At 43.0% G+C, this 26,706-nt stretch overlaps 1 protein-coding gene across 8 annotated transcripts in view; it reads right to left on the bottom strand.

Moving 5' to 3' along the window:
- The window catches only part of RABGAP1L (RAB GTPase activating protein 1 like), a 224,857-nt gene that overhangs the window by 100,204 nt on the left and 97,947 nt on the right, over positions 1–26,706 (bottom strand). For all 8 annotated transcript variants that reach the window (XM_027694793.1, XM_027694796.1, XM_027694799.1 and 5 more), the window contains one exon: positions 2,114–2,227. In XM_027694793.1, coding sequence (XP_027550594.1) covers positions 2,114–2,227 — 114 coding nt within the window. The remainder of the gene's footprint in view (positions 1–2,113; positions 2,228–26,706) is intronic.

Genomic DNA, 26,706 nt, shown 5'->3' with positions numbered 1-26,706 from the left:
TAACACCCCACAGCTCATATGGGGACAGTGAGGACACTGCCCTGTAACACCCCACAGCTCCTGAGGGACAGTGAGGACACTGCCCTATAACACCCCACAGCTCATATGGGGACAGTGAGGACACTGCCCTATAACACCCCACAGCTCATATGGGGACAGTGAGGACACTGCCCTGTAACACCCCACAGCTCACAAGGACAGTGAGGACACTGCCCTGTAACACCCCACAGCTCACAGGAACAGGGAGGACACTGCCCTATAACACCCACAGCCCCTGAGGGACAGGGAGGACACTGCCCTATAACACCCCACAGCTCCTGCAGCCCCTCACTCAGCTCACACTGACAGGGACAGTGGAAATATATATATATACACATATATATAAAGTAAAACTCCTGGCTGAGCCCATGAGCTTGTGGCTCCGGGGCCAGACTGTTCCACCAGGCTCTTGTCCAAAGTCCCTCTGCAGCTTTCTTGGAGCTCTTTTGGGAACTAGAAGGGCTCTAAGGTCTCCTCAGAGCCTTCTCTTCTCCACGTCTCATTATTTACCATTCCCTTTTTTCCTGTGCCATGGAGATACCTTCATGACAAATGACTTTCTGGTTTCTTTCAGGGCACTAACGAGAGTGCCTGGAATGAGCAAGGGATCTCCATGATGCCCTGACTGAAATCCATTAATTCAGTACTGATGCTTAGGAACCTGCTGGCCAGTTTTAAATTCTTTAATGTGTATCTTGCTCATGCTCTAACTTGTCCAGCATTTATGTGTTCTTTTCACCTCGGGCTAAATAATGTACAGAATTTCAGTAGAATCACCTTCATCAATGAAACCTGTATTTCTATTTTTTTGTGTTAGCTTGTCAAGATCTATTTTCAGTAAACTCATAGGCCTTCATTATAACACAATTCTCACATTTAGTTCTTGAAAAGATGAATATTATTCCATCATTTTTCACTTAACTGATATCAAAGCGACAAGCCCACAATTACCTGCATTGTCCTGGTTATTCTTTTCCTAGATTGGCACAGGAACTGTTTTCCTGTAGCCCTCCAGAGCCCTCCAAGATTCGTGAGAAATCAATACCATTGGTTCAAAGTTCTCTCCGTTCCTTTACTTTGTATCTCTTCTTTTAATGTGAATTACTCACAATAATGAACTCAATACCTAAGCAGCTCTATTTATAACAGTCATCCAGATCACTGTTTGAATAGGAGTCTGTATCCCCACAGAATTCATCTGGAGAACAGGAATATGTATCATTACACCCCAAAGGCAGGACATTCTTGTGTACTTGTTATGACAACTCCATCATTTCTATTAATCAGAAGGAAGTAGAAACAGTAACAAGGAAGAGGAAGGGAAGTGGAAGTGGCTTTGTCTAAGGCAATCGTTTATTCCAGATGAATAGAATGAATTCTACATTATATAATATTCTACAGAATATTCTACATGAATTTCCTGAGTTTTAGAAACAAATGTGAAACAAAAACTGACTGCCAAAACCACAACAGAATCCACAAGTACCAGCCAGAGAACTACCCACCAAGCTGCAATATTCCACCTTCTGGATCTCTCCTGAGCAACTCAAGTCTATCTGTACAAGCTAGACAAACCTGTTCATTTAGTACCTCAATTTCCCCATGTGCACATTAATATTAGAGTTTTTTTTCATCAGGGGTGACCAGGCAGCAGTGAGTGGAAAGCTCTGCTTGTGGAATGGTCAGCGAACTTGGTTCTCTGGATAATCATCTACAGACATTCCTATTTAACCTCACAGCAGAGCTTGCTCTGAGGGTTTCTCTTCCTCTGCAAACCTCTCAAGCTCAGAGCAAAACCAGGTTCTCCTACACACTTCCACTGAGGAGGATCTCTGACCTCAAAGTGCCCCTCAGCAAAGCCAGCCCAAGCCTCGCTCCTCTCACCTGCTCCTCAGGAGATGCCAAATGCAAGGTTAGAGGAAGTGTGGCAGAAACACTACACTCTCCGCACGCAGCCTAAATAAAGCTTTCAGATCCTATTGATTAGAGACTTGGACCAGAACAGGGTTAGCAGGGCAAAATACAGTCACAGCAACATATGGAGCCACTTTAAAATTCAGAGCACTGACTGTACCTTACAGATTTTGTACAGAGATTCCTGACCGTCTCCTTCTGTATCTTTGAAATAATCATGTGCTGGGTATGTACGATGGATATCTCGTTTGATGACACTCTCCTGAGCAGAATCCTGTAAAAAAAGAGAGAAAAACCTCCATGTATTAACCCAGTAACAGTGTAATTAAACATCCACATAACAGAAAATGCCCTGTGTAATCAACATGGATACATCAGGTAACTGCTTCACTGACTCATCCTCCAGAAATGTTCTGAGAAGAAACTGAAAATCCTTTGCAGTCTCAGATGCAGTAATAACTTCACAGTTTAGCCAGAGCAACGTGGCATGTTTTCTGGCCTTCAGGCTTAAGGTTCATCCTTAAAACTCCAAGGAAATTACTAGTAATTTAACTGTTGGGGCATTATTACCACAGATCATATGCTTATTGTATTGCTCTGGCAGTAAAAAAGAGAATTAGAGTGTCCCTCTCCTGCAAGCTCAAAGGTACTAATCTGAAATGTGTATCAAGTGGCCATAAAAAGTGATAGCTAAAAATTCATAAAGAATTCCTATAAAAAGATGGGAATCACTGCAATCAGACCTGAGAAACACCACTGTGTGCAGGAGGAAGTGGTATCAACATGTCAGAGCTGGAACTACAACAGTTAATCAATTATCTTCAGGTTCCAGTTGCCGTCAGTGTGAGATGTATCTTTAGGTTGGTAAATATCAAATGGTGTTTTTCACCATTACCTTTCTAATCCTTAAGGAAAAAACAACAAAATCCTCACCTGTGACTTGGAAAATAAATCCTTTATATATACTTTTACCCTGAAAACAAAATAACTCTGTTACAGAAAAGCTTCTAAACCCTCAGACTGTATCTCGTAATCCAGAGCTTTCCATAAAAAAAGCTCTTTTTATACCTGCTGGAGTCAGTAACCAGGTAATCTCCTGAATTTCAGTGGTTTCCTAATCCCATAAAGCCTCTGTAGAGAGCCTGTGCCACATAGAAATACAGCTGCCTGAGGAGGGCTGAGCCAGAGGTCCACAGCAATTCCCAGCTCCAGCTCCCTTTGGGCCCATCCATAGCCAACACACAGAGAGGCACCACCCTGGGCCAGACCAGACTACCCCAGAGATGAAATCCCACTGCTGTATTCCTCCATCCCCTTCCATGGCAGTGAGGACACAGCCATGGATGCCCTGAGCACAAACATCACTTCGTGTTTTCTGACCCCCTTTAGTATTTTAGCTTGAGTAACACTGCACAGAGAATCTCAGAATGGTTTGGGTTGGAAGGGACCTTAAAGATTATCCAGTCCCACCCCCTGCCATGGGTAGGGACACCTTCCACTAGCCCAGGTTGCTCCAAGCCCCGTCCAACCTGGCCTTGGACACTTCCAGGGATGGGGCAGCCACAGCTTCTCTGGGCAACCTGTGCCAGGGCCTCCCACCCTCACAGCCAAGAATTACTCCCCAATATCCCATCCAACCCTGCCCTCTGGCAGTTGGAAGCCATTCCCCCTTGTCCTGTTCCTCTCCAGTCCCTCTCCAGCTCTCCTGGAGCCTCTTTAGGCACTGGAAGGGGCTCTAAGTTCACCCTGGAGCCTTCCCTTCTTCTCCAGGCTGGATACCCCCAGCTCTCCTAGCCTTTCCTCACGGGAGAGGTGTTCCAGCCCTCTAAAATACCAGGCATATTGTTGTGTGCTATGACAAGGAAAGCTTATAAAGAAAGGTGATGTTTTTATTATGCCAACTGCTACTGCTGGAGAAAATAAAACCCATTTTTGTGCTTTCACTGTGTTATCATGATGATTCTCATCAAAGCACCACGCAACTATGAGCAACCAAAACTAACCACACAAGAAAGCAACAATACACAGACTAATAATGAAAATTTAATAACAAGCAGTTCTCTAATCAGACTTCTTTAATGAGTATTTTCATTTACGTGGCTTCCAAACACCGGAGAGGCTGGAAAACTGCAGTTTGGGTCCCAGATGAGGAAATGCCTTAAACAGCATTTGAGATCTACCAGCACAGTTATGTGAATTCTTCAGCACAAATTTGATAAGACCCAGAGAAAATTACAGGAAGGGCACCACGTCCAGCACACACATCACTTTCCTGTCAAGCTGGGACATTGTGTTTGACTTCCCTGTACTTCTTTTTCCTCGATCATGAGGTCAACATGTAACTGAGCACACAGAAGCTGACAAGGAAGATGTCCAAGGTAGGGCCAAAAATATTTGTGTAAAGGCCCAAGCGCACAGTCACTTTTACTGAGTTAAAAGGAGCCTGAAGCAGTCTTCATTCAGCATTATTAACAAAAGATACTTCTGAAAAACCAGAGGAAAACAATTAAATGGACCCCAAAAAATTAATTTGGAAGACTGGAGAATTAACTCTTTCTCAGAAAGCAATATCCCTTCAAAATACAATAAACCCACAATTGCAGACAACCAGGCAATGAGTCTAGAGTGTAGAACTACTTCTTAAAATAGACCAAAAATACCTTGGTTAAGTTTCTACCTTTTTGCAGGCAGTTTGTTGACAGCACTGTTCTCAGGAGTACCACAGTTTACAGTTCTCTTCATTTAGGCTTTCGGAGGATTTTTATTCTTCTGAAAGCCATGATTAGTTAATTTATGATGGAAAAACCAAAAAGCTCAGGTGAGATGGCTATCAAAGCATTCAGAGTTCTAATGATCTTTCTCACTTCTAATAATCATTTCGGTGCTGCCAACTCAGAGAAACAATATTCTACCCAGGAAAAAGAATAATCTTCCCGTGTCAGCACTCTGACAGCTGCCACCCTGCTGAACGAGCTCTCTGCTCCAAGTCACCTCCCTCCTGGAACAGCTCAACTCCTGCAACGGAGCAACTGCCCTGGAAAACTGACTCCTTGACATTGCTGCCACTTCCAGCTCTCAAGATGCTGCTCCGTGTGGGCGTTTGATGCCAGAAGGCAGATGGACAGAGAAATAACCAAGAGAACAGGAAACTGTATTAAATAAATGTTACAGTAGAAACATTGGGCAATCTTTATGCACGTGCATCTGGAATTTTTAATTAAGAACATCTCACATGCACTCCAACTCATTTGTTGTCTCAAGTGGACACATTCTCATGATGAATTACAGACAGGGAGCAGAAGAGACTTCCAAGAACTGGAGAATAAGTATTGAATCAGCCAGAAGAATTTATTAAGTAAGAAAAATCTCCTGGGGCATAACATGTCAAGGCCATGTTGAGACTCAGATTTCTTGCCCACTTCTGCCTAAAAATCACTTTTGTGAAACCAGGCACGTCCTTTATGCAAAAAAAATTCCAGGAGTGGTCACCTGAGTTTTCCTCAGAGCTTCTGCATTACAGCTGCTGACTCAGTGGGGAGAGATGCAGAATTAAAGGAATTCAACAGTTTAATGTGAATATTAAGGAAATAATAAACCGGGTCACAGGTGTCTGAAACCTGGCATTCCAACTGAGCAGCAATTCTGACCTCAATCTCCTTGTGCTCCATTTCCCTGGTTAATAATAATTTCCCATCTCAGTAGGGTGGTACGAAAATCAATTAACATCTGAAGCACTGAAATGCTGTAGTGATGAGTCCTGCAGAAACGCCGAGGAGGGAAATAATAACTCCAGCCTCCAATCCTGATCTGAGAGGTGTCCAGTAAGGCACAGGGTTACATGACCAAAATAGTAAGGGGGAAGAAAAAAAATAAAGCAGCTCATTAGATAAGCACTTTTGTACACAACCAGGCAGAGAGCCTGTGAGGAACACAACCCAAAACCATGGACCTCTGTGTGATCAAGAATATATCATTAGGTATGTCAGTAGGCAATTCTTATATTGTACTGAACTTCCAAAGGCTTATCTGTAATCTTAAAATCCTTCAAAGTTGGTTTTATCACATATGTTTACACAGGAATATATGATTTGCATTTTTTAGTGGGAGGTGTCCGTGCCCATGGCAGGGGGTGGGAGTGAGATGAGCTTTAAGGTCCCTCCCTACCCAAACCACTCTGGGATTCTCTGTGCTGGAGACTCACTGCGAGTTCACCTGAGTGGCCCATTTTAAAGGTCTGCATCTCTGGTGAGGCTCAACAAGCTGAATTTGTATCACCTGAACTTCATCTCTTCACTAGCTAAAAATAGTCAGAATTCAGAGTACCAAGGAAAGGAAGAAAAGGGGAAAAAAAAATCAGAATGGGCTTTCAGCAACTAAAATTACCATGCCCTGGAAATCTGGTGTGTCATGCTCCTTCAGGATCAGATACTGAAACTTTGCTACATGTTGTATGGAAAGCAAAAGCCCCCAGGCTGCTGCAGGCATTCATCTCTCCTGTTCAGCCAAGACGTGAAAACACAGCTCCTGCTGGTATCAGGAGTTGGAGGTACCCTCAGTAAACCTGGCTCTTAACCCTGAAAAGCCGTAAATTTAAACACTGACTGCCAGTGCACGTTCCTGACATTATGACATTGTTTCAGTACCCAAGTGTTTGCTGAAGGAACAGATTTTTTTGCAGATTGCTTATTTTGTTCCTTAAAGTTCTCTGTGGTTCCGTGCAGTTCCACACAGGAAATATGAGTAATTACTTTAGACCCTCTAAAACATAATCACAAACAGGCAGAAAACACAAACTACATAGAAGAGATGAGGTCAGTCAGCCTGGGTTTGAAATGATCTCCACAACTGGCACGAAGCTCTGCCCTCATTATTACTGATGTCCCACCAAATTCCTGCTTCCAGTGAACCTGACAGCACACTGTGCCAGCATTATATAGACATTATCAATCCCTTTCCTCTCCTCATTTTCCATGCACATTATAACCCTCCAAGTAGAATCTGTGATCCAAGAAAACCTCAGGTTCCCTACTAATCAGTATTTGGGGAGGAAAAAAACCATAATCAATAGCTCATCCTTCCAAAAACATTGAATATAAGATGTTTGGCTTCTGCTCAGGTCTTCTGTAGCATATTTGTAATACATACCTTGTAGTTCAGCTCTTGCCTATAAATAGATTTTCTTTCAATCATCATCAGCTTTTATTCAGCTGAGAGCATCTAACACTCAGAGAGTACTAATTAACAGAGAAATGGAGAAAAAAAAGCAGGGGATTATTCTGTGGAGACGTTTTTTTAACAGTTATGTATCAAGATATTGAAAGTGAACATAATATTTAGGTTAATTCAGTAAACACCCTGGTCAGCTGAATTTGCAAGTGCTGGCTCACTCTAAGCTGCATTTATTGCTGCTTTGGCAAAACCCCTTCCCACAAGCAGAAGGAACAGCAGTTCCCCTGGATACAGGGCCAGATCAATAGTTCATATCTGAGCAGGCCTGGGCTTCTGGCAGGTCACACCTGGAGCTAAATTTAGTGTCAAGGTCTCTCTTCTCTCATCATTTTGGATTACCAATAAAGCTCTGCCCCAAGGAAGCAAACATCTTTTATCAAATTATTTCCTGTACTTCTCAAGCTGTGTTTGACAAGGTGGTGGGCAAATTTTGAGAATTCCCAAGACAGGATCCTCAGAAATGATCTACAACATGCACCCTTTTAGACTACAAATGTAAAATTACCAATCACTTCAAAACAGCCAATTTTTAAAACACTTGTGGGATGGGACTCTGCCACTTTGAGATGCAGAACCACTGGGACTGCACTGGCCAACTTATTTATATCATCACCCACGAGTGCCAAGGGAATGGGGAATGATGCTCCTTTTGGAAGGCTGTCAATGTATTTCACAGAATCACAGAATCTTTACCATGGACCATCCAATCTGACCAACAACCAGCACTGCCACGCTCATCACGAAACCACGTCCTCAAGTGCCACATCCACGTGTTTTCTGAACACTTCCAGGGATGGGGACTCCACCTGGGCAGCCCATTTTAATGCCTCGTGACCCTTTCAGTGAAAAAGTTTTTCCTAATATCTAACCTAAACCTGCCCTGGCCAAACTGGAGGCCATTTCCTCTCCTCCTGTCAGCTCCTATCAACACTGAAATCAGTCTTAAAGCTGCTTGGGAGGAGGAGCAGCCCTGGTGAGGACACACTGACCACCTGCCTTGCAGGAGGTTTTTCACCCTCTCAGAAAGTGGTGCTGACAGTTTTCAGCTACAACATGCTGGGCAAGGTAGAGCTGGATGACAGAGAATGACAGCTCCAAGGTTCCTGAAGACTGCACAGAAGGAAAAGGGAGCCTGAGATTAATAAGGATATCTATGTCAATACTATTCTGTACAGAGCTCTAAAAAAGAAAGTGATGTGTTGTGATGACCTGCTTGTGCTGGGTGCCCTCAACATAAGGACAAGGAACTGTCCAAGCAAGTCCAGAGGGGGCCACGAGTAAAGGGACTGGAGTACGTCCCCTCTGGAGACACGATGGGAGAGCTGCGGCTGTTCTGGAGAAGAGAAGGTTGTGTGGAGACCTCACAGCACCTTCTAGTATCTGAAAGGGCTACAGGGAACCAGAGAGGGAATCTTCATCAAGAATTGGAGTGACAGGACAAGGGGGAATGGGTTCAAACTGAAAGAGGGGAAATTTGGGTTAAATATAACAGAAGAAATCCTTCCCTGTGAGGGTGGTGAGGCCCTGGCACAGGTTGCCCAGAGAAGCTCTGGCTGCCCCTGGATCCCTGGAAGTGTCCAAGGCCAGGTTGGACAGGACTTGGAGCAACCTGGGCTAGTGGAAGGTGTCCCTGCCCGTGGCAGGGAGTGGGACAGGACGAACTTTAAGATCCCTTCCAACCCAAACCATTCTAGATTCTACCCTGCAGCAGTCACAGAGGTAAGGCAGAAACAGCTCAGCCCTTAACAGGGTTGAGCCATCAATCAGCAACAGAAGAGATGACATTTTTCTGTAAAAAATCACAGCAAAACTAGATCAGACACAAAACAATCAATTCTGCATAAACTCTCTTGTTCTGAAAAACAAACAATATCCATGACCTTTACTATGTTTGTGGTTTGTTTTCCTTCTCCTTCTCCCATTCTGGACACGCTCCCTCTCTCCTCTGCTACTGATACATAATTTATTCCCCTTACTCTGCCATATCCTCTCTCAGAGTGGTTGTCAAAAGAAAAACACTCTTTGTGCTGCTGGGCAAGAGATCAACTTCTGAAAGTACCAGGCTGAATTTTTTGCCACTGGCATGGAGCGCTGTGAATCCAGAGTCACTCTTAACACCCTTATCCTGGGAGCTCCCTGATCTCCCACAAGAAGTGAGATGCTCTGTACACCACCTGATGGGGTTTGGGTACTTTGTTCCCCACACGATTTATAGTTGGCAGGAAGGGCCACGCACATCTGATTGTAGAAATCACAGTATTTCAGTTTCTGGTTTATGACGTTTGGGGCTTTATTTGGGTCACACGATCTTTAGCAGATACGACATCCAGCATTCTTCTGTTAGAGGTTGAAGGGAATTGTTTTAAGCACCAGATCTTGTCTGAGGTTTGATCTGGTTTTTTAATGGCTCTCTGGAGGACATGAACACAGATCACCCCAAGCAAAAACCACATTATCCAGTTTACTCATCACCATCTCACCTTTTTCTCTAAGATCTGTTACAGGCACCACCTCATAATCAGACAAGTCAAAAAGGTAACCCACAGATTTACCCCTGGAGCAAGGAATTTTGCCCAAGTTTCTTCTGGTTTGCTAATTTTCAGATTAGTTTTCTCATTATGTCTCCTCTGTTAGAGACACAACTGTATGTGTCAAGATTGGAAAAACTGTTCTTGTAATAATCTGCAATTTGAAATTCAAATATTTCTGACTCTACCACCAACTCATGGGGTAATTTCCAGAATCAAGCGGAGAGTTTAAGGCCTGTTTCAAACAAACAATACTTAGCTGCCCCACTATGTGGAAAAATCATGGGAAACTGTTAAGGGAACATGGAAAAAGGGATATATTTGAATCCTCAACTCCTATTTATCTACCTCAATTGATGGTGCTACAAAACTTACTTTACTTTTAAACAAGTGCCTAGAAATCTTCCCTACAAGAAGTATAAAACATAAAAATATGGTTACTCTTTAAAAAACCCAAATCTTTAAAAAACAAAATCTAGGTCTTAGAATATTAGTTTTGTGCAGCCTCACTGACAAAGGAGCTGTCTTTCTAGTCAATGTTTCTTTCAACACATTTTTACAAATTCTGAAATTAAACCTACTTCTGGCCATCAAAAGATGACCTGATCAATATAACCAGTCCATTTAAGATTTTAAAGGAAGGTCTGCTTTCCAGAGTTGCTTGACTTCTCCTTTGCAAGCCGAGTGACTCCAGGTCTAAGAAAGAATTCCAAGAGAATTTGTAGCTATGTAGGGCCTCCCTGACCTTTGGCATCTGTATTGCTGCTGGCAAAACGTTAATAAAGAGAGAAAATGCTGCAATATCAAGGAAGTTTATCCAGTTCAGTGCCACTGATTTTAGGAGGAAGTGCCTTGCAGCATGCTCAGATAAAGATTTGCCAATAGATTGATTTTAGAAAGCTTCTCAGGTTTGTAGTTGTTGAAGTGCACAGACTGTTTCTTCAAAAAGGAAACGTCTGTCCCTCATTTGCTTAAACAATGGAGTTCTTCCAATACTCCAGACAGAAACATTTCAGGAAGAGCCAGGGCCAGCTGCAGTGTTAACACACCAACTCAGTTATCTCCCAGACCCACTCTCTGACAACTGCTCCATAATTCAGCAGTCATTTGATATCCTGGACACTTAATTTTAACACTTGCTGTGGCAACACCACCTTTACATTTTCTATGAAGGCACCCTGTTACCTGGAAGTATGTCCTTTTCTGAACTACTCATCTTGCAGGACTATTAAAATCAACAATTCCATTATAAATTAATCTTCTCTAAGAAATCCAAAATCTCATGGGTTTGCTGATTTGAGAACCCTTTGCATCACTGAGCATTGACATCAGACCAACAGACCAAAGACTCTGGCTCTTTGCAAGCATAAAACATCAAAATGACTTTTCAAGAAGATCTAGGAGTCTTTAGTCCAGCCTGAGGAAACAGTGCATGGCACAAGCTGAAGGCCAGCCAGGCAGCAGCAAAAAGGAGAGGAATACAAGCACATGGTTTCCATGCCTGCCTCTGTCAGAACGTGAACGTAATTATGGAGATACAAGAGCACTGTACTGAAAGGAAAAGCTACATAAGGCCAGTATATCAGTGCCCTTAATGCTTTATTCTATTTTATTCCCGGTTTTTACACAACTTTATTTTAAGAAGTCCTATTCATCTACAATTCTTTGCTGAATCCTGCAGAGACAGCTGCTGAACCTGCAGCCACCCAGGTCTGTGCTGAGCAGCCACCACTGCAGGAGACGTGTCCTGGGAATGCAGCTCTGGAGTTGGCTGCAAGATGAATCAGGAGCATAAGCAATTTGGAGATGCTGATACAAGGAGATTACAGATCTCCCTTAACCCTTTCCTCAAGTCTTCTCCCAGCTGCAAGGAGAGGGAATGCAGCACACTGGGACAGGTAAAAGTAGGTTTAGGCAGATGCTACCAAGGCTCACAGTAAGCTTATTGCTAGAAGTCTTTAATACAATTTTACATGAACTAATGAACAAAAGTAATGGAAGAATCACAATTGTTTGAGGTGGGAAAGGACCTCTGGAGGTCACCTGATCCAACCTGCCTGCTCAAGCAGGGTTGGTTGCCCAGGACCGTGTGCAATCAAGTTTTGAACGTCTCTAACAGTGAAAACTCCACAACCCCCCTGGGCAGCCTGTCCCTGCTCCCCCTCACAGTGGAGGAGTTTGTATGTGCCAGTGGAGCCTCCTGTGTGCCCACTGCCTCTGCTCCTCTCACTGAGCACTGCTGAGCACAGCCTGGCTCTGCCTTCTTTACAACCTCTCTCCAGGTACTTCCACGCACTGATATGATCCCCTTGAGCCTTTCTGCTCCAGGATGAGCAATCCCAGCTTTCTTTGCAGGAGAGATGCTCCAGTACCTTCACCTTCTCATTGGCCCTTGCCTTGAGTATCTAAGGGTGCTACAAAACTGCTGTGCCAACCAGCTCATTCTGTGCCTCTCATTCTCAAGCTAAACCAGCACGTTCAGGATATAGAGATCCCTGAATTCAGCTTCCCTGAGACCTCAAAGTCCCACCCTTCCCAGCAGAGAGACAATGGAAGGGCCACGCTGCAGAGCTCTGTATGTAACTGGGACCTGTGGGGCTGTGTGTGAATCACCACAACCGCCTCCACTTTTGCCTTTGTGTATTGATCTGGTTTATTCCTATTGCTGGAAAGCTGAAATTCGCTTTCGATCCGGTGCCTCCTCAGGTTGAGATCAATACAGCCCTGACATTAGACAGTATTTATCTGGTCACACACGGGTCACAACCACAACGACCAGACAGTGCAAGGACAGCACAGTGCACTAAAATAACCCTCATTTAGCTTCAAGAGTTACCAGTCTCCTATATACTGCTTTTTAGTGCATCTGAACATTTCTCAAGCACTTTATACAGGCACTGTACGGAAAAGCAAGGATATTTTAGCTGTTCTCTCTCTTTGTCAGAAACCAAGGCAGCCTATGTCCACCCCTTATTTAATGATTAAGTTTAGCTATTCCAATTATTCTGACTGTAATGGGGAGGTTATCTGAGTTTACAGATAATCCTGTTACTTCTCAATGATCTCTCAGTGAATCCCTTCATTTTCAGAAGAACACACGAACAGAATTTCTGTCGATGTCTATGCAAACACTCTCCATGACAAAACAGAAGTAAATCTGTTTAAATATGCTAATTCTAAGTGAACCAACACTGCCTTCTCGGCACCTCTGACATTTCTACCAATGAGCAATACAAAGAGGAAAATGGATTATTCCTCATCCCATAAGGAACAAGGAATAACCATGAGACATATAAAACCAGCTACTTTCATCATCATAAGATGCAATTAGCTCATTTCAGCATAAACCCTCAGGCATGGAAGAATAAAGCAAGTTATAATGATAAAATGAAAACAAACCTCAAAGAGACACTAATCCCTTCATATAAAAGATATTTCTGAAAAAAATACGATGACACAACGCTTGGTTTTAATGCTACAGAAGCACCTTCCATGCATTTGCAGTCCTAACGTGGCTCAGTTATGTAACTCAGGATGTTCAAGTCTACATCAAAGACAGCAACCATGGACCTTTTAAGCAAAGCTAAATTTACTCTACTTTACTTACTAAATTTATCACCCAAGAGAAGTCCCACAGCTGGAGTGAAGTGTATTTTCTTACAATACTTTTCAAGGGTCACCATCAATTAACCACAGTTTTATGATCTGCAGGGTTTGTTTAGCATGTTTCTAGATCATTACATTGAACAGAAAGAAAATCTCTTCCCCATTTGTTAAATGAGGTTATATTAACAGTTAATTCTCACACACCAGGTTCTACTGCACAGTCTGCCAAAAACCACCTCAAAAATAATAAAAAAAAAACCCTCAACCACAAAACCCAGAGAATTAAACTGACTTAGCAACTTCCATGTCCTCATATCCTTTTCAGCTCCAGGAACTAAAAAGGTATTGGCAGAAGGCAGAAGTAGTAACAGAACGGGCATCCTGTAATGAGGAATGACAGGGAACTGGAAAGGCACAACGGGGACTCCTCCAGGGCTCAGCAGGGCTGGCTGGAAAGGAACTTGGGACTCCTGAGACCTTCTCCAAACTGCCAACAGAAATGACTCCTCATAAATCAGGAGAGATCAAGGGAAGCTGCTATTTGCAAACGTTTTGCCGTATAATGAGGGATAACACAGAGCCAGAGTTACAGGGAGGGGTAACCTTGGGTCAGCTTTTCCTCCTCCCCTTTCTTCCCTTTGGGCTTTCCAGAAAAAACACTTCTCATGAAGTTTTGTTACTGTATGCTGTGTTTATTTGCCTGAGGTGAAGGAGAAGCTCCAACTTGTGGTTAAACCACCTCAAATACTTCACAATGTGACAGGAAGCTGAACATGAGCCAGAATGTGCCCAGGTGGCCAAGAAGGCCAATGGATCCTGGCCTGGATCAGGAACAGTGTGGCCAACAGGTCCAAGGATGTGATTCTTGCCCTGGACTCAGCGCTGGTGAGGCCACCCCTGGAGTGCTGTGTCCAGTTCTGGGTCCCTCAGTTCAGGAAGGACATTGAGGTCCTGGAGCAGGTCCAGAGAAGAGCAACAAGGCTGGGGAAGGGACTCAAGCACAAGTCCTATGAGGAGAGGCTGAGGGAGCTGGGGCTGTTCAGCCTGGAGAAGAGGAGGCTCAGGGGAGACCTCATCACTCTCTACAACTCCCTGACAGGAGGGGGGAGCCAGGTGGGGGTTGGTCTCTTTTCCCAGGCAACTCTCAGCAAAACAAGAGGGCTCAGTCTTAAGTTGTGTCAGGGGAGGTTTAGGTTGGATATTAGGAAGAATTTCTTTATAGAGAGGGTGATCAGCCATTGGAATGGGCTGCCCAGGGAAGTGGTGGATTCCCCGTCCGTGGAGGTTTTTAAGATAAGACTGGATGTGGCATCAGTGCCATGGTCTAGCAACCACAGTGGTGTTGGATCAAGGGCTGGACTTGATGATCTCGAAGGTCCCTTCCAAGCCAGCTGATTCTATGATTCTATGATTCTATGATTATGGTCAGCATCTCAAAATGGGGAAGAAGTTCTGCTGGCCTCCCCCTGTGCAGAAGAGTCAGCGGGGAATGAGCAGCAAGCAGGGACTGAAACACGGGACAGAGAAAAATCTAAGCCAGGAGAGAGGGAAACAATTAAACAGAAGGGACAGAAATGAAGACATGCAGAGGTGGTGAAATGCAGAGGACCAAGAAGAAATAAAACAAGATAAAGGATGGGAGATGTGAGAAGTATCAGACAGATTATATTTAGTTCTCATTGACTCACAAAGGGAAGCTATAAATTAAATAGCTTATCTTCATTTAAATCCATTAAAATCAGTTTGAAGGAAAATCCGAATTAGCTTTATAATATGCCAACTATAAACTTAATAAAATCTAGTCACAGTTATTAGAGACATAAAAAGGGTTTTTTCCTTCTTGAATATTACAAACATATACTAGACTATTAAAGCAATCCTACTGGTTCAAGAATTCTTCAATTCCTACAATATCCAGCTGATGCAGATTAAAATTTAAACTTCTTAGAGTTGCTTATCTGCTTTGGACTTATTTAAGTACAAAGTAGATACTGGCTCTTTTAGACACTACTGCTCACTTCTTGTACTTAATTACTGCAGCCAGAAAGGAAAAGCTGGGAGTGCACTGCAGTACTCTCTGATCTGGACACTTACAGGTATTCCTGAAAAGAACACACTTGGTCGTGTTTCCGTCACTCTTTCCAACAGGAATTGCTGTATCTTGCATTACACTTCCCTAGCCTGTTTCTTAATTGACCCTTTCAGATCTCATCTGATTATAATGTGCAATTCCTTATCTACATGACCTTCCCTCCCTCACACTTCCCTCACAGGGCTTTAACAGCCTGTTTGCCATTTTTCTCACCACAGACAACTCTTAGCTGGCAAAATCAGGGAAATATTAATCGAAACGAGCCATTTAAAAGTGTACAAATGCATATCAGAGAAAGCAAAGATAGCTTCTTACTACCTCTGACTCCACAATTCTGTAACATCACACGTTCATTTGTACATCCCTTTCCATGTATTTATACGTGACATCCATATCTCCAGGTAAGCAACACTTATGAGATGCATGCAGTTTATATCTTTTCTATTTTCAGAGACTGTTCTTCCTGGAATACCAAGAGGCCTTTAGGTACCTATGCATTTACAGGCTAATAATACTCTGGGTCACTTGGTTTATCAAAATGAGATCCATCCACAGTTTAGAATGTTCAGTATGGAAAGTTCAATCTAGAGCATAAAAAGCAATTTGTGTTAATTCTTTCTTTCTATAAACTGGTATTTTGTACCGTTTTAAAGCTAGATACCATACAGGTTTGTAAGAACGTGCATATTGTTACTTTCAAGGAGCAGGTAGCACGGTCAGAGGATTAAGTAAATCCCAAAGAATATCAAATGATACTCAAATACATTTTTTTCCCAATGGTAAAGTAAGGACTAAACAGTTAAGACAAAACTACTTCACACAATGACATACAAACAAGTTAATGCCAAAAAAGTACCAATAAGCAGCAGAGCTGATATCCTTCCCTTAAAATCCTAAAAATGATGTGCCTCTAAACTGAGACACAAACAACCCTACGTAGCAAATGTGTGAAATTGGGGCTCTCCTGCCAGGGGTTCTGGAAATGCCTTCATTTCAGGCCAGGACAAACCTTCTGAGCAGCTCAGTTCAGTGCAGGGAGAAACCTTTCCTCACTCAAGGGTTGACTCTTATTTAAAACACTGGCTTTCTGAAGGCTGCATGTATAAGAAACAGCTCATGTATAAGAAACAGTGAGGAAAACATTAAAAAGCAAACAAACAAAGAAAAAACCCAACTGCAATAAGTCATCATAAGGACTGTAGCACAGCCATCCTACTACACTGCTGTAGGAAAACCTGATCAGTGGAGCAGAAGGGTGATAAAGCTGCACAGCCTGTTGTGACTGGCATCTCATTTTGCTGCCTTACACAGGTATCCAGGGCTTTTGATGGTAAGAGCATTGGAACAATGCCCTTAGCTTTTGGTCAGCCCTGAAGTATTTAGCTGGATGATTGTTGCAGGTGCCTTCCAGCAGAACTAGGTTATTCCATTTTATTCTAAAACTTCATAGATCCAACCCTCGGCCCTCCCCTCACCCCTCTGATCCTGCAATTCCCGTCTGATGCCTTCAGGAGAGCACAGAGGCTTCCAAATCACAGCCAGCTTTGAGGGCACACAGCCCATAGGAGCTCAGAGCACAGTCAGAGGGACATTTCTACCAGCTCAGTGGAACACAGAGCCCTCCTTAGGAAAAAGTCAATAAAATTCCCACATTTCTTTTGGGATATGCCAACAGCATCATGGTGAACATCCTTAGTGTGCATTTTGGCACTGAAAAGCTCCCAAAACCACTTTATGACTATGACCCAAAAGGCAGGTGTGCCTGGTCTGGCAATCCATCTAAATGACTTTGCTCCTACAAAAACCAGGCTCATTATCTTAACAGCCAGAACAAACACTGATCAGGGCATTAGCAACAATGAGTCTCACCAGCACTTTCACCTTCTCAAGATCAAGACAGAAAACTAAATTTACTGTTACAGAAAGTAGGCTACAGCCTCTCATGGAGAGATTAAGCAGAGGGAAAAGATTAACGTCCCATTATATAAGTGTCTATCAAGATAGAATATAAAAGATGGAAAACATCAAAAATAGATAAAACCAGATCTGAGTCTAAACAGAGTATGGTACAAAGTTTTCCATGAAGTCCCTGCAGCTTTTCCTGCAAAGAATCAGCGGGTGTAAACACAGATTGCTGTTCATAGGCAAAAAATACTTGTCCAGGAAAACACCTGGAGACTCTCATTCTACAGTTCTGCTCTGCTACATGACAGCTGCCATTCTCCCAAGTTCTCTTTTAATCAGAAAATATTTTAACTCCAAAGTATTTTACTTGACGCGCAATTTCTTGCAAAGCTTTCAGAAAACTAGGGTGTTCTACTCATAATGAAAATTCAAATAAACAAATTACAAAATGCAGCTCAGAGCAAGGTAGGGAGCTGTTCATTTAGCAGATAATTCAGCTTTTATAATTGAAAAGCTTTTATCTAACCTTTTTTTAACGCCATTAAATCTACCTGCACATTGTTGGTTCTAAAACCCAATGCAGTGTGACAGGGGCTCAATCAGGAGTTAACAACATTAAAGTCCACAGCCCGTTATTTTTAGTTCAGCCTTGCTTTGTACCACAGGAAAAAAGACAAAATATAGAAGTTTAGTCTCGAGACAGATTTTAAAATTACATAGTTTCGCTGCAGCTAAATTTGCTGTTTCAAAGTAAATGGTAGAAAATTGACCTAAAAGCTCTTCCCAATCTGAGCAGCAGCGTCAGCTACATATCAAAAAGGGGGGGAAATTAAGTGATATGAAAAAGGGGAGAAAGAAAAGAGGGGACACCCCTGATTCCTGAGCTCACCTCAAGGATGACTTAGAGCAGATGGAGTTTCCACCTTTCCTCTGAAAACACAAAAAGTGCAGGTTCACAATGTCAAGGAGACACGTTAACAGTGTATTTCCCAGGTGCCCAAGGATTATCCCTTCCTCCAGGAAGCACATCTGAGGTTGGGCTATGAACAGGAAAAAAACCAACCCACAGCACCAGCTGTCCTGAGTTCTCAGGCTCATCATATAATTAAACAATCCATATTTTAGATTGTAACTACATTAATAAGAAGATATCCCTCTCTGCAGTGAAGTCAATCATAAGTTTAAAAAGCACATTATCAAAAGAAAGTATTTCCTTTTCAGACTACTTGTCAAACTACGTTTTTTTACTTCTAAGCATAGAATTTATTTTAATTCCTCCTGATGTTTTGCTTGTATGTCCTTTAACACATAAACCCAAAATACTAAAATATAAAATTCTAACTTAAAACAAGCATTTGTCTTGCCATTTGCAAATGACATAATTCCTATCATTCCCAGTCATCCTAAATATGTCACATATTGTAGCTTCATAGAAAAAAAATATACATAATGCATAAAACTTCAAACAAAATAGCTTTTGCTTTGGATTGTTTTTCCCAGTGCACCGTTCCAAGAAAGCAATATAACACACTACAAAAGGGCAATACATTAAATTTGCAGAGGGGTCTTTTATTTGTCTTTGAAATTATTCATTAGGAACAAATGCTCCAAGAGCAGACCTCATGAATAATTGACAGGGTGAGAGGAGGAACCTTGCAAGACAGAAGTAAACAGCACTGGGAAACCTCTGAACAAAAAGAGGGAAGAGAAATACGGAATAAACACTCACAAACGACACCAGTGTGAGTTAAGGTAACCCACATCAACACTGGCACTGTGACCATCACAGCAGCAAAGCAGGTGTTTTGGGTTGGCAGAGGTCTCTGTCTTCATGAAATAAATCAAAACTGGTGACTGACACAAAAATACTACATTTAAAGTACACTGAACACACTTTAAATACAGACCAAAGTGCATTATTCTCACTGCAGGTGCAGAGCAAATGCATTTTCCAAAGGTATTTTTCACACCTATTTTCCAGCGGATAACCCAGAGATGGTCAGTGATGCTGCAGAGTTGTTTTTTTGAGAGAACAAACATGTATTTGTGGATGTTCACACAAAAAAAACAAACCAACAACCCAAACCCAGAAGTATTTAACTGTTAATTTGTAGGCCAATAATTCTTCATGCTTCGTTAGGCTTACTACTTATTTTCCAGCTGGCTCCCAGAAAGAGAAGAGCAGCTCTTACCAGGGGCAGGCAACAATTCCAGGAGGCTGCTCAGCAGTTCCCACCCATCACTTCAAAGAGAAAGGGAGAAAGCCAAGAAAGGGATTTATCCCAGCTAGTCAAAATAAAACTGCATCCAGGAGTTGTCTAAACCCCACATTTTAAGGTGTTTTTAACACCAGAGGTACGAGTGAAGTCACTAAAGATACCGCCTGGGTTCTGTTGTCACTTTTTGTCAGCAAAACTACTAGGACTTTTCAAGGAATCTTTTAATTCATGATGATCTAATTGCCATTATGGAAAAGCAAGCAGTGCCAATCTGAATGGCCCCTCACAAAAACCAAGGTCAATAACTTGTGGAATTGTGGGTTTTACTTTAGAACGACTTTTGAAAGACCAAGATGTGACAATTTAACCCTAAGAAGAAATCTTAATCCTGTTTGAAATTAAGGGGATTATCATACTGAGCATCACTTCAAACCAAACTAACCTCTGCCTGGATTAGCCATCCCCTCCTGGAATCCCATATCCCGGAGTTGTGGCACACGGCAATCCCGCTGTGCACAGCTCGTGCTGCTCCTCCCCTTGGCTGTGCATCCCACACGCTCCCCCAAGCCAGCACCAGCACTTATCTGATCATACGCTGAACTAATCTAGGCCACAGCTACCCCAGAGGAAAATATATCATTAATTTCCATCCAGGTCAGCTCCCTGATGTCTCCTCCCGGCTGCCCACACGAGCTCCGGTGGCGGGGGGGAGGCAGCGGAGGTGGGAAGGGGCAGCCAGGGCAGGCGAGGGGTCAGGACTGCAGCCACCCCAACCCAGAGCAGCTGGAGCTCTCAGGGAACTCGCTCTCCATCAGCTTCACAAAAAGCAGCAGGGATGTGCCACTCCACATTTCACCCAGGACAAAGTTTAAAGAGCCTCTGCAACTGGAAGTACTGGAAAGAACACTTGGCACAGGAGCTGCTTCCCCAAAACGAGAGCTCAGGCAGGACCTGGCATGATCCGTTAGTAGGTGTGACACAATCTCACCTGTGTCAAACTATCACTTCTATCTCTTAAATATATTTATATATCTCTCCAAAGAATTCCATCTGATGGAGCAGTGCAGGAATGCTCATCTGTGAACAACAAAGACTTTGGGTTTGCCTGACTCTTGGTAGCTCATTACCATCTCTTGGAGATTTAAGTGGCTCCTGCCGTCCCCCAGTGCTCCCCACAACATTAGAGAGCTCTCTGCTCAGGAAAGTTGTCTGCATTTCTAGCAACCAATAATACTGTTTTATTTGCCCCCTCTAACTAGTTTTTAATGTGTTTCAGTATCATCTCAGACAACAACAGTTCTAATTTCCAAACGTAGCAATAACATATTGCAGTACTTCTTAGTTTTCAAACTGCATTGAAACCAATGCACTCGAAGCTTTAAAAAATAAAATTTACATGGTAACCAGTCAGGCACAGAGGATCAAAACTTGGCCCCAAGACTCCCCTGCCAGGTAACTGAAGCCAAAAATAAAAAGCTCAGCTACAAAGAAATGGAATCCAGCCAAGTTAATTTTGTACAAAACCACACCAAGTAAGAGGGCGATGCACCAGGAGAGAATTGGATTTCCAATCTCTCATCTTTTCTGTGAGAGACGTACGACACTGACAGCACAGATGGCACAGACTCAGTCCTAATCAAAACTAATGAAGTTGAACTTGATACACAACCCTTTAATGAGCAGAATGTATTTTTGTTTTCCCAGCCATTTGAAAGCTATCACACAGCAATAAAATCATTTAGCCAGCACAATATATGCACAATGCAACATAACAGAGGTAGTGTTTTGTGAACACCTGAGAAAGTCTGTAGCCAACAATGACATACAGAGATTCAATTGAACTGTGGGTGACTTTCCTGTCCCAATATAAAGATCAGTTGGTATCACATAATATTCATTTTTTAAAGGAAAGAGCCTTGCTCAGTTTTGTTATTTTTAAAAGAAACTTTACAGGGCAACACACTTTTAAAAAAATTCCCCTCATTAGCATTTAAATTCATATATTGCACTTACAGGAGAAAAATGATGGTAATGACTTAGATGACATTTCACTTTGCTGGCAGCTACAACATTAAAATCTTCATGCTTGAGGGTCAGAGAGAAATGAGGAAAACATGGAATAACTAAATAGAGTTACCCCACCTCCATCACTATGTCACTGCCACATTCAATTCAAAACAAAAAGCCTGTATTTTATTGGGTTGTGTGTAATTCTTTTTAAAACAGAAATCTCAAATACTTCATAACAAACAATATTAACTACTCACAAGAAGACAGAATTAGTGCATGGCTCACAGTAAAAAAAAAAAATAACAAAACCACACGACAGGCTTTAATTGTCAGTAAGATGAAGCAAGAAAATTCACCTCCAGCACAGATTAGGCACAGTGCCTTACGCCTCCATTTCGAGTCCTCGACAGCCCTGTGTCTCCAGTCCTGCATTATTCCATGGAAACATGGCTGTGTGCTGCTTGAGGCACCGAGGGGAGCAGGAGGCTCTGGCACAGCAGCACCAGCACCTGGAGACACCTGCACAGCACTGACAAGGCAGCAGTGCCTGCAAGGGAAGGGAAGTTTCCTCGGATAACACAAAACTTTGGGTAATCTCTCCTTATCCTTCCTCCTCACAGGCTCCTTCCCGGCAGCCGGGCACCTGGATCTGCAGGACTGCAGGCATCTGACTGCACGAGTCCCACTGCTTTGGTAGGAAATCATTCTGTACATATTGTTGACTTTTGATACAAATGCCAGCAAACTCCCAGATCAACCACCCACACTTAGGGTAAACACAGAAAAAAACCACGTTTCATCCGATCTGATTTTAAACAAAAAAATACAACAAACAACCCCCCAAACTTCACGACGAAAACAGTAAGATGTAAAATTATAAATTTATTTTTACCCCCCCGCCTCACTGAATTCCTGTTGTGCAAACAAACAAGAGTGAGGAGCACAGCACAAAAGATACCGCTAATGTAATAAAAACACCCTGTTCGCGTTTTTATTAATTATTTTCATAAACATACATTGTGCCTTGCAATTAAGATTCCGTGTGCCTGAGTTGCCATGGCAGCACAACTTCCACAGCACAATAAATTCTTCCAGCTCAGCCAGGGCCAGGGTTCCAAAGCCGGAGGCAGGCTGGATGTGGGAGCTTTTGGGGCGACTGGTGCAGGGAGGGCAGAGATCAAGAGGGGAAAAAAAGCTTCCAGTGGACAGAAAACTATTGATACCGGATAGAAAAATCCACAGAAAACCTGATACTAAGTGTGCCTTTGGCGTTTCCAGGGCGGCTTCTGAGGAATGCAAATTCTGACTTCTTTTTATTTTTTTTTTTTTCCCCATCTGAAATCGCTTCCCGGTGCCATAATAGCTGCAAACAATGCTGCCAGACTCTCTGGGCAGCGCTCACCCCGGGCAGCTCGTCTGGAGCTATAAATAGCGCTGCTCCCATCTGCCGTGCCATCCCTGTGCTGCCCACCCTCTGCCAGGCCTGCAGGACACATAATGAGGTGAGCAGCAAAGCTGGGCCCGCTGTAATTAACTGCTGCTTTGGTAGTCATTACTGCAAGGGAACGGGACGAAGGCCGAGGGGATCTGTGTAAGTCATAATTAATAGCGCCGGGCACGGTCTGCGGGCGCTGCTCGGGCCGCGGCTCCTCACATGACACCGTTCTTGCTTTCAGTTTCACAGAAATTAGGAATGGGTAAAAATAAACCTCAAATACCAGCTGCTGTAGCCAAAAATAATCCAGCTGGGGAGCCAAATCTAATGTTCTGAGTGAGTCAGCACCAAGAATTTGGAGTGAGGTAAGAGGCCAGGGCTTGCCCTCTCCTCGCCAGCCCTTCCGCCCTGTCCACCGCCTCCACAGCAGCTCACAGACACCAGGGCAGACCCTGTCGCTGCTGCTTCAAGACAGAAGAATGACAGGAAAGCATCTTTTCCCTTCCAGAGTAATCCAGACAGCTCGGAATTTCGGAAGCAAACCCTCGTGCTGTTGGTCCGTCTTCAGTTCAACACATTTCATGCAACGCCCACCCTGCGGAACTATGTGACCTCTGTGAGCTCACACAACCACCCGGGCTGAGAAACACCTGATTTCACTGCAAAACAGACTGAACTGACTACAAAATTATTGTCTGGCACTGATAAACAGTGTTGCTAATTTGGGAAAAAGACATTATATTGGAAGTGTCCAAGGCCAGGTTAGACAGGGCTGAGAACAACCTGGGCTAGTGGAAAGTGTCCCTGCCCATGGCAGGGGGTGGAATGAGATGAGCTTGAAGGGCCCTTCTAATCCAAATCATTCAATGGTTCTATGATAGTTGAATTTGATTTAGCCACATGGCCACACTGTTCTCAAATAAAAGCAATCTATACCTGAAGATTTTGACATCACTATTCAGAAGTTACATAAAATTCAGCAATCGATTGCTTATATTGATAAATAGATCCATGTAGAGTTGTAGTCAATAGATTGAGAATGCACACGCTGGGTTTTTTTTTAAACAGTGTGGTTCTGAATATATCTGTGGGTATTACTCAAAATTCTTGATGCTTTGAATGCAGATCCCTCACTTCCCTGCTTGCTCCTGTATCCATCCTATGATGCACATCCCAGGCACTGATAACACTTCTGCACTCAGCACCTGGATCCTGCAGTGGAATAGAGCGTGCCCTGGGTCAGGCCCGTCAGCTCCAGCGCTGTTGTAACTGCACCGTGGAGAGGGAACAGCTGAGATCCACCAGGATGGCTGGAGGCTGCAGCCTGTGACAGGAGGAAAGGCCAGGGCGGTCTAACCAGAGAAAGAGAAGGCCAAAGTGCAACCCAGTCGTAGTCAATCAAGAAGGAGACATGTTTCTATGATTGTCCTCATTCTATACTCATAAAATCGCCAAATTGTTTAAGGCCAGCACTTTTTTTCTGCAATTAGATCGTGGGTTGTTTGTACTGATACACTGGTATTTTTTTTAATACTGGAAATTTTATTTTTCTATCATTTTGACACAAAAACTGCTTTGCCATAAACCATAACTACCCAAAGCCTTTTCACTGAGAAAAAACAACATGAAGTAATAACCTTTTGTTTACCCTATCGAGATCTTTGAAGAGCTGAGTAATTTTACAGCCTCGACATAAATGTCTTCAGCATTGCTCCAACCTACTTTTAAAGTAGTTTGTCCGGTTTCTGCATCTATTTAGGATCTTTGTTATAAGGATTAGAGTTCTCCAAGAAGACCTGGAGAAGGGAAGAAGAAAGAAGACCAGGTTGCTCCAAGCCCCGTCCAACCTGGCCTTGGACACTTGCAGGGCTGGGGCAGCCACAGCTTCTCTGGGCAACCTGTGCCAGGGCCTCACCAGAGGTTCCGAAGGATGGCAGCTGGGGATCAATATTTTTTCCCTGACAACAGCCAGGATCTTCCAAAGCCTTCCCACTTCCACTGTGTGAGCTCTCACCAAGCCTGCCTCCACACAGAGATTAGTCTGGGAGCAGAGTGAGTGCCTAGTGAGTAGCAGTCACTTCAGTATCTACAGAGCAAGTCAGTAGGAGGAGATAGCGAATATTCACATTTACTTTTTACAAGGTAATCTCTCTGACAAGGTAATCTCTAACGTACTCTAACCCCCATACTGTTAACTTGCACACTCCTGACACTTTAAATATCCACTTTTGCTTCCCATGGGAATTCGCTCCAGCGAAACAGGAACATTAATTCCCTCTTTCTAGGCAGCTGCAGAATTGTAGTTTCTCATACGTGACTCTATCAATGATTTTGTTTCAATTATATGTTCAGACTGCCAAATTGGATAAAACACATCCTTTGTGAAACTTGCAGCTCATCCCTGAAAAGATAAATTCACCTGCCTGAATAAGCAAAAAAAAGCACAGATAAGGTTTCTTCCAAGCACTGAGGAATAATAATTCATGGGAAACTTGAGGTATAATCAACATAGCTTAAAAAAAACCCTTAACAGTACAGAAATAAACAGTGAAATTCGTCTGCAATTTTAAAGATCTGCGACTGAAGCAGAGTCACAGAGCTTTGGAGGTTTGAAGGGACCTCTGGAGACTGGCCAGTCCAACCCCTGCTCACAGGAGGTTGCTCAGGACCACATCCAGGCAGGGCTTGAGTATCTCCATGGATGGAGATTCAGCTGCCTTGTCCTGTATTTCCCAGTGCTCAGGGTAACACGTTTTTTCTGATCATTAAACAGAATATCCTGTATTTCAGTCTGTGCCCACTGACACTGGGTAACACTGTCTGCCTTGTCTCCTTACCAGCCCTGTCACCAGGTATTGGTACACAAGGATGAGACCTCACTGAGCCTTCCCTTCCCTTCACCATCCCAGCTCTCAGCCTCTCCTTGAGCACTGGATGCTCCAAGCCCTGAATCACCTCCTGTGCTGGGCTCAGTTCAACATGCCCTTGATGTGTATTTGCCACTAATATCTAAAACTATGCACATGAGCACTGATAAAGGCCCCTTTTTATTAACACAGGGACATCAACACAGTTTATTAACACTCTGGACACTGTCTTCCAAAAATGCAGCATTGCCAGGAATGGGTAAAACACATCAGCTCACAAACCAATACCTTTTGAAACAGTGTATTTCTTTAATAACATCTATATTTAGAGGAGACTAACAACATTTTTTCCATTTCTGCAGCAGATGAGAAGTTTCCATCACAGAGAGGTTTCCAGGCCAGAAACCAGTGTTTTGCTTGTAAAATACTAACCCTGAAGTGCTACAGGAGAGCAGCAGAACAAAAGGGTTTTATCATTACTCTTCATGCTTTAATTACCTTTATCAAATGCCATCTGAGATGAGCTATTTTTAAACCCTTCCACTGATTCTGTAATTACATTAACTTAACACAGATTTTATTCTCCCCTACTTACACAGGTCTATCCTAAATAAAAATGTATTTGCGCAGAAAGTACCACAGGATATTTACACACCAATCAATCTGAAAACAGCAACAAGGTTAAAGTTGTCAGATAAACACACACGAAATATAAAAGGGAACCAGAGGATACACTGAAACAATTCAGCAGGACAAAACACTTCAGTAGCAGGGACGAGTGGTCATTAAAAGATCTGCCATTATGTGGCAGAAGTACAACTTGTGATCATGAAAATATAAATTGACACGCTGTCATTTATTA

The sequence above is a fragment of the Neopelma chrysocephalum genome, unplaced genomic scaffold (genome assembly GCF_003984885.1).
Source record: "Neopelma chrysocephalum unplaced genomic scaffold, ASM398488v2 Primary Assembly neopelma1_98, whole genome shotgun sequence".
NCBI classification, from domain to species: domain Eukaryota; kingdom Metazoa; phylum Chordata; class Aves; order Passeriformes; family Pipridae; genus Neopelma; species Neopelma chrysocephalum.
This window is presented reverse-complemented; position numbering and strand designations above follow the sequence as displayed.